The 14,389-nt window shown below is 40.6% G+C and overlaps 1 protein-coding gene across 1 annotated transcript in view; it reads right to left on the reverse strand.

Annotated features, from left to right (window-relative positions):
- PHACTR1 (phosphatase and actin regulator 1) overlaps window positions 1-14,389 on the reverse strand; it is a gene marked incomplete at its 5' end in the record, with an annotated part of 316,860 nt that overhangs the window by 118,894 nt on the left and 183,577 nt on the right. The window contains one exon of the mRNA XM_082752655.1: window positions 13,109-13,273. Coding sequence (XP_082608781.1) covers window positions 13,109-13,273 — 165 coding nt within the window. The remainder of the gene's footprint in view (window positions 1-13,108; window positions 13,274-14,389) is intronic.

Here is a 14,389-nt window from a genome sequence, read left to right on the forward strand (position 1 = left end):
AGTGGTCCCAATTGCTGTTCCTAGCCTCATGATTAAACAGCAAAAGATCCAGGAAGGAGCAACCCATATGAAATCAGGTTTTGTAAGTTCTGTTGTACATGGAAATATAGCTTTGTTTCTTTACCTGACACCTATAAACAAAAATCCTCAAGAAGAGATGATGTGTCCAGAAGCCACTAGCTGGTAAGCAAAAAACAAATAAACAAACAAACAACAAAACCCCTACTGCTCAGGCATTTCTAAACTTTAGTCCAAATGACATTTGAGTATTTAACTCACAAACAACTACGTATTTTTTTAACTAATGCTTAATATGCCTCTAGCATATTTTCTCATTAGATATGAAATTGGGAGGAATGCTAATATGACTACTTAATACAGCCTTGATTCTAAGCCCATGAAAACCAGAGGGAATTCAACAATCATTTTACTGGGCTTTCTATCAGGTTCATAAAGCACATAAGCTATTAGTTTTGAAAATGTAAGTGCCAGCATAGAAGTGTAAATGAAGTATTGATTCTTCATGATGGCAATAGAAAATGCATGGGCTTCCAAGTGTTTTTAGGCAGAACTTAAATATATAAAAGGCTGTGAGGGTGTGTTTTGAGCACATGTTCACATACGGGAAACATTATGGCCTGCAGACACAAAGTTTACTACTGTGAAGAGCTGAGCACCTACTGAACACTACAACCTTCTGTTTGGAACAAAGGCCCTCAGAAGGGAGATTGTGCAGCTGGCAGAAGCCTTTGTAGGCTGTCTGCATGAGCAAAGGCTTTTGTCATTCAGTGAATGCCTGCCAGGCACCCTGCACCCAGTGACAGGAAAGATTCATCAGCTTCAGCAGAAGGGAAAATCATATCCATTGTCAACTATTTTCAGCACAAATCCAAGTCATCTTCAGGCAGCACCACTTCTGGGCACTCTTTGGACCTTGCTCTGAGTACTGCTTATCTATGCACTTTCAGCTGTCAGCCCCATGCTGCTGAGGCATTTATGATGAGCACATGGAGACCATGAGCTTTCTCCAAAACTAAGTGGGGTGATGGATTTGTGTTTTTTAGGTTCAAGCAGTACCTAATGGCAAATGTAAACTCCTAGTAATTTCTCTTTTAAAATAGGCAAAAAACGCTGTTGATTAAGTTGAAAAAGTATGATTCACCACAGCGAAAGGCTGATTTTTACTGCCTGTTTTGATAAACAGAATTGTTTGTGTTGCCTGATTAACTTGGAGAGACTCACAGAGCTCTGAAGGTACTAAGGACCAAGAATGTTAACTTAAAAATTAACACCTTTTAAGGACAACCAAGGTCTGTCTGTTCAAAAATCTACATGCACATACTCATTTGCAAAATAAGACACTGAGATACCTCATTCTTAAGCCTGGCAACATATACCCACTACCCTAACAATAGCAAAAGGAATAGCTAGTGATGTTCAGTGTCACTGATCTATTCTACCATTACTTTATGTAAAACTGTAGAAAGGGCTCAGAAAAGTAGATTGAACTTGCTATAATGAAAGGAACATTTTGTAGGTAATAGACAACTCAGATGCAGTTAACAACAGAGAGTACTGTATCTTCAGCCTATACAAATCAATGGAAACCAAAGTAAGTCTTATAAAGTCTCCAGTCTTTATACAGACACTGCAATGTCTGAAAATGTAATTAGTTTCAGTAAAGCAAACTACAAATATTCAAAAATACATTCAAATATTCAAAAACATTGGGATTTTCAAAATAGTAAGTTGAATTTCCATTAAGAATTCGAGATTTTTTTTTCTCTGCTGCTGGTTTCCATGACATTCTTTTGCAGTCACATGGGATTTTTAATAATCTTTTGTATTACTGGAATCCAAGACTCTCCCTGAAGAAGTTGACTTAGCGAGCAGCAGTTCTGAAGGAACTACAACACACTGGTGGATTGACCAAAAAAAAAAAAAAAAAAAAAAGAGGCGATCTGGTGAAATTGCAATCAAGTCCCAGTGCCTAATAATGTACAGGGACTGGGACAGATTAGCAGCAGAATTTGTAAGAGAGCAGAAGTTTTCTCTTTTCACCAAAGGCTCTAATCATCATCTCTGGCTTTATCTGCCAAGCCTCTTGGGTCTGTCTTGGTAGCCAGGTGTAGCTCTTACTGAGTGAATAGAGCTTCTATTCAGTTCTATGAGATCTCTCATGGGAACTAAGGTAGTTATATGCTTTAACTCTTTCCTGCACTTTAGCTCATGTGGCTACTTACATGGGCACTAATGAAAAACTATTTGATTTAAATAATTCAAGGATGATCGGCAAAGCCACATTAAATACTTGTGTAGACATTTCAATTCAAAACTGAATTGGCCTTAATGAATTAAAATAAAATGAATGAGTTCATGAACTGAGTAAACATCCATCCAAGAGTTTACAGTGATATAACTAACCCATTTCATATTTATAGTTGAAATAATTCAGAAACATTTTCCCAAGTTAAAACATATAAACCAGCCCTAGTACAAACTAGACTTAGATAAAAATTTCTTAGAAACAACCATTCTTTGTCAAACTATCTTTAATTCCCAATTCGTAATCTGTTTTTTCCTGATAAACCTCTGAAAACAGGACCCTTCAGATTCTCTTTCTAGCAACTGTTTATGATTCCTCTAAATAACAGCCCAAGCAGCCCTGGAAAGAGCTTACAGCTAATGGCTTTGGGTGACTGCCATCCCCATTTCAAATCCCAGTGGATCTGGGATTCTCATCCCCACTGCCAATACCGCATTCATCTAGCTGTATGTGCCGTTTTAATGTATTTCACAGACAATGAAAAAAGGGCAACTACCCTGATTAAAAAATCCTATCAGATTACAGCCATTGGGCTGCATGTTTGCATTATCATAACTACTAATTTTCCAACAAAAATACGGGTCAGACATCAATCAGGTCACTGATGCAGTAGGACTTGGTCGATGTACTGTCATGCTGGCTGGCCTTGGGTATTCCTGCTTCATTTCCTCTCCTATGGGAAACACTGAACAAGAGCAAAGCTGTATTCTAGGAATAAAACTCCCTCAACAGCATCTCTGAGCAAAGACATCTAACAAATTTCCCATTTGGAAATCACCCAGCAGCAGTATCTGAAATGCATGGTGGGTTTTTCACGCTGCTGTTCTGGGAGTGAGATGGCCATGTTCATCTCCAAGCATGCGCAGGTTACCAAGTAGATTCCTCCAGCCAGAGCACCTTAACCCTGCAGGGCCATGAATGAGCTCTGCTGAGTCTCAAGATGTGTGCCTGCGTGATACAGATTACTGACCATTAACAAATGTGTGTGGTAATATCCAATGGCTGTTTCTTTAATGGAATAATGAAAAAGACTCATGGCACAAATTCCTTAAAAGCCACATCCTGAGACCAACCAGCATCCTACCGGAAAGAGAAAGAAAGGACCACTTGGGGTGATAAGGACTACGTGGTGCAACAATTCACCACTGTTCTTCAGTCTTTGATCACATTGCAGACTGAATGCCTTGTAGCTCTATTTCATAGAATCATAGAATCATAGAATATCCTGAGTTGGAAGGGAGCCTTAAGGATCATCAAGTCCAACTCTTGACACCACACAGGTCTACCCAAAAGTTCAGACCATGTGACTAAGTGCACAGTCCAATCTCTTCTTAAATTCAGACAGGCTCGGTGCAGTGACCACTTCCCTGGGGAGCCTGTTCCAGTGTGCAACCACCCTCTCTGTGAAGAACCCCCTCCTGATGTCAAGCCTAAATTTCCCCTGCCTCAGCTTAACCCCGTTCCCGCGGGTCCTGTCACTGGTGTTAATGGAGAAAAGGTCTCCTGCCTCTCAACACCCCCTTACGAGGAAGTTGTAGACTGTGATGAGGTCTCCCCTCAGCCTCCTCTTCTCCAGGCTGAACACGCCCAGTGACCTCAGCCGTTCTTCGTACGTCTTCCCCTCCAGGCCTTTCACCATCTTCGTAGCCCTCCTCTGGACACTCTCCAACATTTTCATGTCCTTTTTATACTGTGGTGCCCAGAACTGCACACAGTACTCGAGGTGAGGCCGCACCAGTGCAGAGTAGAGCGGGACAATCACCTCCTTTGACCTACTAGCGATGCCGTGCTTGATGCACCCCAGGACACGGTTGGCCCTCCTGGCTGCCAGGGCACACTGCTGGCTCATATTCAACTTGCTGTCTACCACGACCCCCAGATCCCTCTCTTCTAGGCTGCTCTCCAGCGTCTCATCACCCAGTCTGTACGTGCAGCCAGGGTTTCCCCGTCCCAGGTGCAGGACCCGGCACTTGCTCTTATTGGACTTCATGCGGTTGGTGATCGCCCAGCTCTCCAACCTATCCAGATCCCTCTGCAAGGCCTTTCCACCCTCATTCGAGTCCACAACTCCTCCAAGTTTGGTGTCATCAGCAAACTTGCTCAAAATACCTTCTATTCCTACATCCAGATCGTTTATAAAAATATTGAAAAGTACCGGCCCTAAAATGGAGCCTTGAGGGACCCCACTGGTGTCCGCCCGCCAGCCTGACGCAGCCCCATTTACCATAACCCTTTGGGCCCTGCCCGTTAGCCAATTGCTCACCCATCGTATGATGTTTTTATTTAGCTGTATGGTGGACATTTTGTCCAGTAGGATCCTATGGGAAACCGTGTCAAAAGCCTTGCTGAAGTCCAAAAAAATCCCATCAGCTGGTTTCCCTTGGTCCACCATACGGGTGATCTTATCATAAAAGGAAATCAGGTTAGTTAGGCAGGACCTATCCTTCACAAACCCATGCTGGCTGGGACCAATGACTGCTTTGTCCCCCAGGTGCGCCTCAATAAGTTCGAGAACCATCTTCTCCATGATTTTACCAGGCACTGACGTGAGACTGACAGGCCTGTAATTGCTAGGGTCTTCTTTCTGACCCTTCTTGAAAATCAGCACAACATTTGCCAGCTTCCAGTCTACCGGGACCTCTCCATATTCCCAGGATCGTTGAAAAATAATTGAGAGAGGTTCCGCGATGACGTCCGCCAGCTCTTTCAGCACCCGGGGATGAATCCCATCCGGACCCATGGACTTGTAGGGATCCAGGTGGAGTAGCAAATCCCGCACACGTTCAGGGTCGGTTGGGAGTTTGTCATCCCCACCGTCCCGGTCCTCCAGCTCAGGGCACCCTGGGTCCCGAAGCCCATCATCGGCATTGAAGACAGAGGCAAAGAAGGCTTTAAGTGTCTCTGCTTTGCCTATGTCATTGTCTGTGAGGAGACCTTCCCTATCAAGGAGCGGCCCTATAATACCATATATACATTTTTCACTGTAAAATGTTGCCGTTCTCCTACACATTGTTAAAAAGGGCATTAAAAACCTGAAGAACAAAAGCCAGCAGCCTGAGAAACAGTCATTAATTTCCACGCTTCAAATGAAATCTAAAAATAAAAATAAGCTAATAACGTATTTATTATTAAATGAAATCTTTCTAAAATAATCATTAAAGACCCAGTTTGATGAAGACTCATGATGAAGATTCATCAGTCATGGCAATAGCGGGTGAAGATATACAACAATTTTTTACACAAGAATAAGCTTCTTCCAAACACGCTTGTTCTCCCTCCCCCAGACCAGATATTCTATTATTGCTGATTTGTCAGTAAAACACTTCTGAAACCATCTCTAGTTCAGGCCATTCTCTAATCCACATAACAAGATGCTTATGCTATTAACAGCATCTCTTCTTCAATCCTCAAAATTTGCAGTAAATTCTCTAATAGGTTAATGGTGGTATTATATTATTTTAAAAGGGATGAATTGTTGTAGAGTTATGTCGCAGTATTACTGTTTGGGCAGCCTCATATAATCTTCACAGCAGCTGGAAATGTAATTAGCATAAAAACCAAACGGCCTCATTAAACATCCCTTTCCTGTAAGATGGGACACATTTAAGGGCCTTGTCTCAAACATTCCATTAAAGCTCTACGCAAAGCTGGTGTGGGACTCCAACCATCCCAAAAGACATTTTCAGTCCAGCTAAGCAATGTCCACTTCTTAAAACCTGGAAATGTTATGCAGCAGCCCTCGAGAACACACATAAATCCTGCTCTGCAGTGGAATAAACACACTTGGGGGAGTGATTATATTCCTCATTTTTACGGAAGCTTCCATTTCGCAATTCAAGTCTAAAAACAGACAACTTCTGTAACTGCCTTCTGTGTGCAAACCATAGCCACATCTTCTGAACATAAACGTGCATTTGCGTTCTTTTAATGCGTTTAAAATGCTGAATCTAAAAACATGGATAATTTATAATTCCAGCAATAAATAAGCAAGTGTCACTCAGGCTTTCCCTTGCTACGAAGTGCTTATGCTTTGAGCTGTTGATCTAACTGCAGGTTTGAAAATGACCATTGGGTTTCAAAATTTCTGTGGATCTTCGGTTTGGCAGCACTAAGCAGATGCACGAGCTAGTTTTTGCTCACTTTACGGAAGGGCAGAAGGTTGAATTTTTAAAAGTTGCCTATAGTTTTGAATGAATTCTGGTGCAACTTCTGGGCAGCTTCTCAAAAGGCAGTAAAGAAATGCTAGTGCAGGCAAAGAGAAGCCATAAGCCTTTAGAGAGCCATGAACCTTCTAAAGCCTTTAGACCTAGGATATCGTTTCTTTTTTCCACTTTAAAAGTTAAGAATACATAAAACGTGCAATTTTGGAACAATGCAGAAATAGAAATTTAAAAGAGATTTTAATTGTTTATTCAGATCCTGAGGGGAAGCAAAGTAATATTTCAGCACTTAAAAAACAAATATTTTCCTGTCACAAAGTGTCTTACAACACAGTTGTCCTTATTAGCTAATGATGCAAACAAAAATACTGCTTTCACAGTCTAGAAATAGGGAGAAGGACCTTTGTGGAGAGATGTCAAAAGCCAAACAGACACCTGGACAAACCGACTCAAAGTTCACATCCAGATCAGCTGCCTAAAAGGACAGGCAGAGTGGGGAGGCAACGGGAGATGAGGTAAGAGCAGAATGTGAAGGGGTGAAGGGGATGCAGGTCTTCAGGCCCCCACACTTCTCCCATGGTTTCCCATCCAAGCCTATCATCTGAATAACATGCCTCGCTTGACATTCAGTGTTTTGCATCTGGAAGCACAAGAGGCAATCATTTACAAACAGAAGGGAGCAGGATTGTTTAAGGGCAGCACTGGCAACAAAACATCATATTTCTGCTGCTTGGAATATTCTGGAAAGTTCAAAATATTTACCTATTGTGGTTAGAAATCATCAGCCATAGGAATTAAAATGATATGGGGATTGTTTATGAATAACAGTTCCTCTAATTGTGCAGATTTATCACATTTTGTTTTATTCTTGTATTAATTAGAAACATCGAAAGCCCATGCCTCTAAGTGTTACTAAATTTAAACAGTCCCTCTGCTGACTGGGAGATTTAACTTACATAAACACATTGCCATATGAACTTTTACATAGCGCTTTTATAAAAACCCTTGTTGGAAAAACCAGAGCACTAAGGCTTAGCAAGAAAAAAAATAAAAAAGCATTTGAGTATAAAACAAATGGCTGTTTTAATATATATCTGGGAGTGGGGAAGCTAAAGGTTACATGAGTGAATTTAGTTTTGGCACGCTTCATTTTATTTTAGCTGTTTGAGCAAGACTGGTAGTAACTGGAAGAGTTTGCATGCCCTCCTAAACAAACAAGCTGAAAAAATCCAGATGCTCCATTTTGTGGCACTGTCTACATTACTGGGCTTCAGACTTTAAATCCAGTGCACAGACCTCAGCTATTCAGCAGAGATACTGATAGCAAGAGTGTCATCCTCTGTACAGACAAGTATTAACAGAGTTTTAAGGTCCTTGGGTAGCAGGTCAGTCCACCCACTTGCCCTGAAAGTCCCAGTTTCTCAGCCCAAACTTCCCCAGTCCAACTGATCATTTCTGGCTCATGCTGATTTTCCTCTTGACTCTCCTGATATTCTGGTCTACTTTGCTTAGTCACAGTCTTTATTTCTATAAACTCCCTAGTCCTACACCTTGAAACAGGTGAACACCAATCTCTACAATCTTACACTAAACAAACAAGGCTTTAAACGGAGCAGGAGCCAGACTTCCCCCTTCAGGAGGCCACCCCAAGCCCAAGGCTGGGAAGCCACTATCATATCTGTCTCTGGCCACAGAGTAGGGCACGGCTCACTAGCTCACCCACAGGCTTTGAGGATGGGAGCTGCTGCACTTGAGCAGTGATCCTCACTGCCCTGTGGAAGTAGTTTTAATTATTTCTACAAGAAGGATCTGGGACACAAGTAAAGGAGGTTTTGAAGTACCTAGAGGGAGTAAAATAGCTGCGTTTAGCAGATTTCCTTTTCTCATGTTAGTATTGCTGATTATTTGAGACAACCCTCCACTTAGCAAAAAAGCTGCTGTCAAGCTTTGTTCAGACACTAGACTTTCTCTGCTATCTATTCAGGATGTGCCTGTGTACCTAACCCAAATGTTGTGACTCTCTCGTCTCTTCTACTTACTACTGAGCTTTCTTCAGACCTCTTAATTTCTCATCATCTCCTGCTTCCCATTTCTCAGCCCAATCAGTTTCCTTCAGGTACAAATTACAAGCTGCTTCTTTCCTCTGCCTCAGCGCTGCAACTCAGAGCAACCCAGGGAGCATGGATGGGGGAAGAAGAAGGCACCAGTTCTTTAAAATAAAGGTCATCAGACATCTGAAATGGGAAAACAAGGCATTTTTCCTTATCTTGACTTCTGCAAGTAGCTGGAATATATATATATATTTTATATATATATATATATAATATATATAAAATATATATATATATATTTAATATATATAAATAAATATATTTTTTTTTTTTCTGGAAGGTTGCAAACAGTTGGTTCTTGATGAATACAAGGATAAAAAATCTTCAATAATGTTTCAAATACTTCCAGAACTTATCTTCCCTCTAGCTTCTTTATTTCAGAAGACAATGTACACTTCCTCCTCCCAAACAGCCAATAAATGACATTTCACTAGCACATGTACAGCGGTGACATAAAACACCAGTACACTCAAAAAACTGTTTACAAATTCATATCAAGGCAAGAAAAGCAAGATCAAGGTATTAAAAATGATGACAAAGGTCTAGTTGAGGAGACAGTCTGCCTTCCTTCCTGCTATATGCCTTGCTGATTCTCAGAAAGCCTGATGTGGCTTTAAAAACATTGTGCAGCCTGCTGGAGCCATCTCAGCTGCATCCAGCTAAGTGCTCAGGCAAAAAAAAACACTGTTTTTTCCTGGCTTCTGTCGTAAGACTGCTCCACAACAATTAAAAGAAACAGCCTCCTCAAGTAATATAATACTATCAGCTTGACTGTACTCCTAAAACTTTATCATATTTGCTCATTTATATATGGGACCCTCAGACCCGCCATGGTAATAAAGGTCTCCACACTTTCTGTGCAAGATAAAATTGTAGAGGGGCACTATCACCTCCGTTGACCTGCTGGCCACTCCTCTCTTGATGCAGCCCAGGATGCAGTTGACCTTCTGGGCTGAAAGCATGCACTGGTGGCTCATGTTGAGCTTCTTGTCCACCAGAACCCCCAAGTCCTTCTCTGCAGGGCTGCTCTCACTGTGTTCTTCTCCTGTCTGTGCTCCTGCCTGGGATTGCCCTGATCCAGATGCAGCACCTTGCACTTGGCCTTGTTGAACCTCATTAGGTTCACAAGGACCTAATTCTCAACCTTGTCCAGGTACCTTTGGATGGCATCCCTTCCTTCTACGATGAAGTTGCTTAAATCAAGCCCCAGAGCTGGTCTCACCTGATGTTTACCATCTCCAACAACAGACTCTCACAGAGTGTGATCTTTTCTGCCTGCTCTTGTCACTGCAAAAAGCCTAACGGTGATGCTCACAGACTGACCAACTGTAAGGGAAATGGCATTAATGTCTGTGTCAAAAACCATGACTTGCAGCTTCATGACTAAGTCAGCACCAAGGCAATATCAGATTATAAACCTTTCTGCATAGTTACTACAAGGATATCAAAACCAACACATGGTAGTAGCAGATAAAGCTGTGTATGATGTGTAAAAGTGTATGAAGCACCCTTTAATCTTCTGCTTGTCAGTGACAATGCACTAATGAAGATGGAGGACTTGTTCAAACATAACATTCAAACATTACAATCTGAGCAATGATATGCTGCAGGGAACCATATATAATAAGCATAATGTTAAGGTCCTCTAACAGCCAAACTACAGGTCTTCTACCTCATCTTATGCAATTATCAGGTGTCAGAAAACTTTTCTTATTACTCAAAAGGTTTTTTTGCTCACTGAATACAGGACTGTATTTTAAAGCATTCAGCTCTGAATAAATATTCCTTAGCACAAGGCTTTTAGTCTGATAAAGATATGGATGTAAGACATTAGCACTTGGAAATCTCAAGAAAGGGCAACCTTTCAACTTTAAATATCAGCCTGACTCTCTCTTGCTTCTAGTCCTCTCCCAGAAAAAAATTAATAATTAAAAACAAACAAACAAACATTAATTTCAAAGGAACTTTCAACAGGTAAGGTCATGTGTTTTGACCCTTACTACTTTCAACATTTAACATAATTAAATCTACTGTTGCAGCAAATAAGAGGTTAATAAAATACTTGTATTAGTATTTATTTTTAATAATTACTGATGTTCTATACAGGTAGGAAAGCTTGGATGCATTCCTGCACAACACTTACTCAGATTTTTTTTTTTTTTCCCAAGCATCGTAGTTATTGGTGCACTAGAAGAAAATAAGCCTGTATTAGGAAGTTTCATGCTGGCTCCAATTATGCCATCTCATAAGCTTGTCCTTTGTAAAATTTATTGTAAAAAATAATTATATTTTCTCAGTGAGATCAGAGGTATTAGACTGGAGCTCATGGAAAAATGTGTTGAAAAATGCTAGTTTTGTGGGTGAAAAATCTTTTGTATTACACATATTAGGTACAACCAATGCTGCTGAATTGACAGAAAGGGGTCTCACAGGATCCTGCTGGATTTCTGTTCCCCAGGGTTGCAGAAACTGTGGAGTCCCCAGCTCTGGTATGGTCCAGAAGCACGTATCTCTCTGTGCCTCCTGCGGGGTGCTCAGCAAATTTGACATCTGTGTAAATTTTGCTGCAGTTATTAGTAGGGGAGCTGACAAGAATAGCAATTTTGCAGAGCAGCTGCAGGATACTGTTGGCTTACTAGAAATGGATTTTTTTTTTTTAATTAAAAAAATGGAGAGGAGAGGAGGGGGAAGAAAAAGAAAAGGTTTTGGATTCATCTAAGATCAAACTCTGTACCTCAATCAACAAACTGGATACCCTTCTTTTAATTTAGTTCTTCAGACACTGAAATCCCTCTTACCAGGGGAGGAAATATGCTGGCTTGTCTGGTAAAGCTTCCTTCTGCTCTGAGAAAAGGAAATACATGTTTTTACTCTAGTTTTAATCACTGTATACTTTCCACATGTTTTGGTAATTGGGGAAAATCCACATACCAGCTATTGCAGTGCCCAGAGCAGACCAGGCAGACATGTTCAAGCCAGATTCAAACTAACTGGTCTAACCACAGCAGTACATGTATATAGCTCAGCCCCAGCTCCTGGAATTAGATAAACCATACAAACAAATACTAGGGAGGCTTTTGCAGCCTGTGGTATGTCCTGTACTGCTGTGATTATGCTACTAGCTGTAACCAGCCAGTCCAGAATGCTGCAAAACTAGCTTCAAACTGGTTGTGACAAAAGCATCCACATATCCAATGCTCCTAGGAGCACTATGGTTTTCATGGAAATCCTGCTAGGCCACACTACAGTTATGACTGATACAGAATATGAAAGACAAGCCACTTGTTTTGCATATCATTTTAGCAACAATACCTTCGCAGCTGTCAAGTCAAAAATACGATCACCACTCAGAGTAAAATAGCCATCTATTCCAGTTCATTATTTTTTGCCTGAAAAATCAGGGAGCAGTTTAAACACCATACATAAAGAGCACCTTTAAGTCTGAATGAACTGCAAACTCTTTTTCCGCATTTAAATTTGCACATGAATATGCACTTAACGACATGAGACTTCTTGTGTGATTATGGTCCATTTTCATGAGTACAGGCTTAAGGGTGTCAAAAACTACACTCCACTCCTGCCTGAAAGCTTCTACTGTACATAAACAGGTCAGAGAGGAACTGAGTTGTAAACCAAGACTCTTCTGTCACTGCTTTCTTTCTAGCTCTGCTGAGAACAGTAAGAAATCAGAAGAAAATTCATCTTTTTCTCACGGACAATCCAGACTTGAAACTTGCAGAAACATGTATGCTAATTATTAGGCATCACGGAAGAGCAAAGAAAAGAAAAGAACTCTTCTAAAAAAGTAATGGAACTTGAAACCAAACACACCAGGTACAAAATTCCAACACATGAATCAGTGCCTGGATTTGGGATTCTTGCTCACAACAATTTGCAACATAAAAATATATATTCATAGTTTTCCATATATATAAAAATATATTTTAAAAGTCTTAAACCAGGAGCATTAAATACAGTGGTGGGAGAAGGGATGTGGCAGGAAGACAGATTTGTTTTTCTCAGGAAACAAGTGACACATCTTTTTAGCCCAAGGGAAAAAATAATTTATGGTTATGCAATTTACTCAACAGAATGTCACCTCCTTTGCCATCTATTTTTCTTGCTCCCTTGTTAGCACTTACAGAATTTGAGTGTATCCTCCACTTGGCTTGTCTTTTCATGCTACCACTTCTTTTACCCACAATTTGCTAAATCAATGTATGAGATTTCTTCTGGGTCACCCTCTAGCTATAACAGCAAAACCTGAAAATACAGCTTTGGCGAGCCACTGGTTTAATTGTAATGCATGAAAGGTTGCATTTTTTTAAAAAAAAAAAAAAAAAAAAAGACAGAGCTGGTAATGAAGTTAAAAATTACTTAAAATCAGAGAAATCTCTCCCAGCCAAGCTACAAACTTCAAAACGTGTATAAATTGGGGCTGCATTAACAGTTTTCAACCTTGTTGAACAAACAGTTCAAGATAAACAGACCAACCTGACTGAGAGTATTACCTGCAGAAGTGTGCTTAAATTTTTCACTCTTCTTCTTCCTCCATTTCCACGGCTTAAAAAGTCTTCCAAGAGTGGCAAATTTGCTTCTTCTTCTGATCGGAGGCGTGTGAGTCCCAGGTACTAGAGAATCTGAACGCATTGCAGCCAGTCTTTCCACTTCCTCGGCTGTTGTTTCCACAAGAAAATGAAAAAAAAAAAGAAGAAAAAAAGAAAAAAAAAAAGAGGTGAAATAGGTGTTTTAACGAATTATCAGAGAACCACACAGATGGTTAAATTTTTACATGGTTACAGAGAACAGTAAGAAAGGGGAAAAATGTAATCTTTATTATTTTAATATATTTTTTTCCTTTCAGTGGAATCCATGCTGTGCTGTAAAGATCAGTATTAATAATCAGATTTAGTCCTCAGAAAATCTTTCTGCATTGCTCTAGACAGCTGGCAGTCCATCCACCAGCCATTCCCATGGAAGTGTGTGATAGAGACTTGGAAAGAGATAGCTCCAAAGAAATTATGAAATACTGCATAAGTGAAATATTGCAAGCTTGTCTTGCAATGGAAAGAGAAATTTGCATTAACTTCTATTTCTCAGTGACAAGGACTGAATACCCTCTGGTAACATCACTGTGTTCACTAAATCTTCCTGAGCTCCAAAAGGGGCTGCATCAAGTATTTTCTAGTGACAGAAAGAATGTTAAAAATTCAGAAAGTTCCTCCTAGCCCCACTTCTCTGCCCACCCATTTTCCTCCTATTTTAAAATCTTTAAACCTAGGGACTTGGAGAATTTTAGTACAGTCCACAGTTACAGCTGAATTCCCTAGAGAGGGCATTACAGGTTTTCACTGAACTTCTGTTGTTAATAACAAAAATTAATAAATGTCTGTAATCATTACACTGTAATGCATCATGGTAGTCTCAATACTTACATAAACAAGCAAACCAACGAACAAATTAGTAGAATGTAAGTTACTCTTCCTCCCCCTGACAACAAGAGAAGTCTGGCGGTAGTCAGAGAATCACAGAATGTGAGGGATTGGAAGGCACCTTGAGAGATCCTCTAGTCCTATCCCCCTGTCGGAACAGGAACACCTAGATCACGTCATGCAGGAATGTGTCCAGATGGGTTTTAAATGTGTCCAGAGAAGGAGACTCCACAGCCCCCTGGGCAGCCTTTTCCACTTGGCACAATTACATTGCATGGTCTCCCCCTCAGGTTTCCAGAGAAAATGTATGCTAACGTGTTTGGGAATTAACATCCAGATGATTAGAGAGAGGCACAGACA

Source organism: Aythya marila, assembly GCF_965140915.1.
Source record: "Aythya marila genome assembly, chromosome: 2".
In the NCBI taxonomy this organism is placed as follows: domain Eukaryota; kingdom Metazoa; phylum Chordata; class Aves; order Anseriformes; family Anatidae; genus Aythya; species Aythya marila.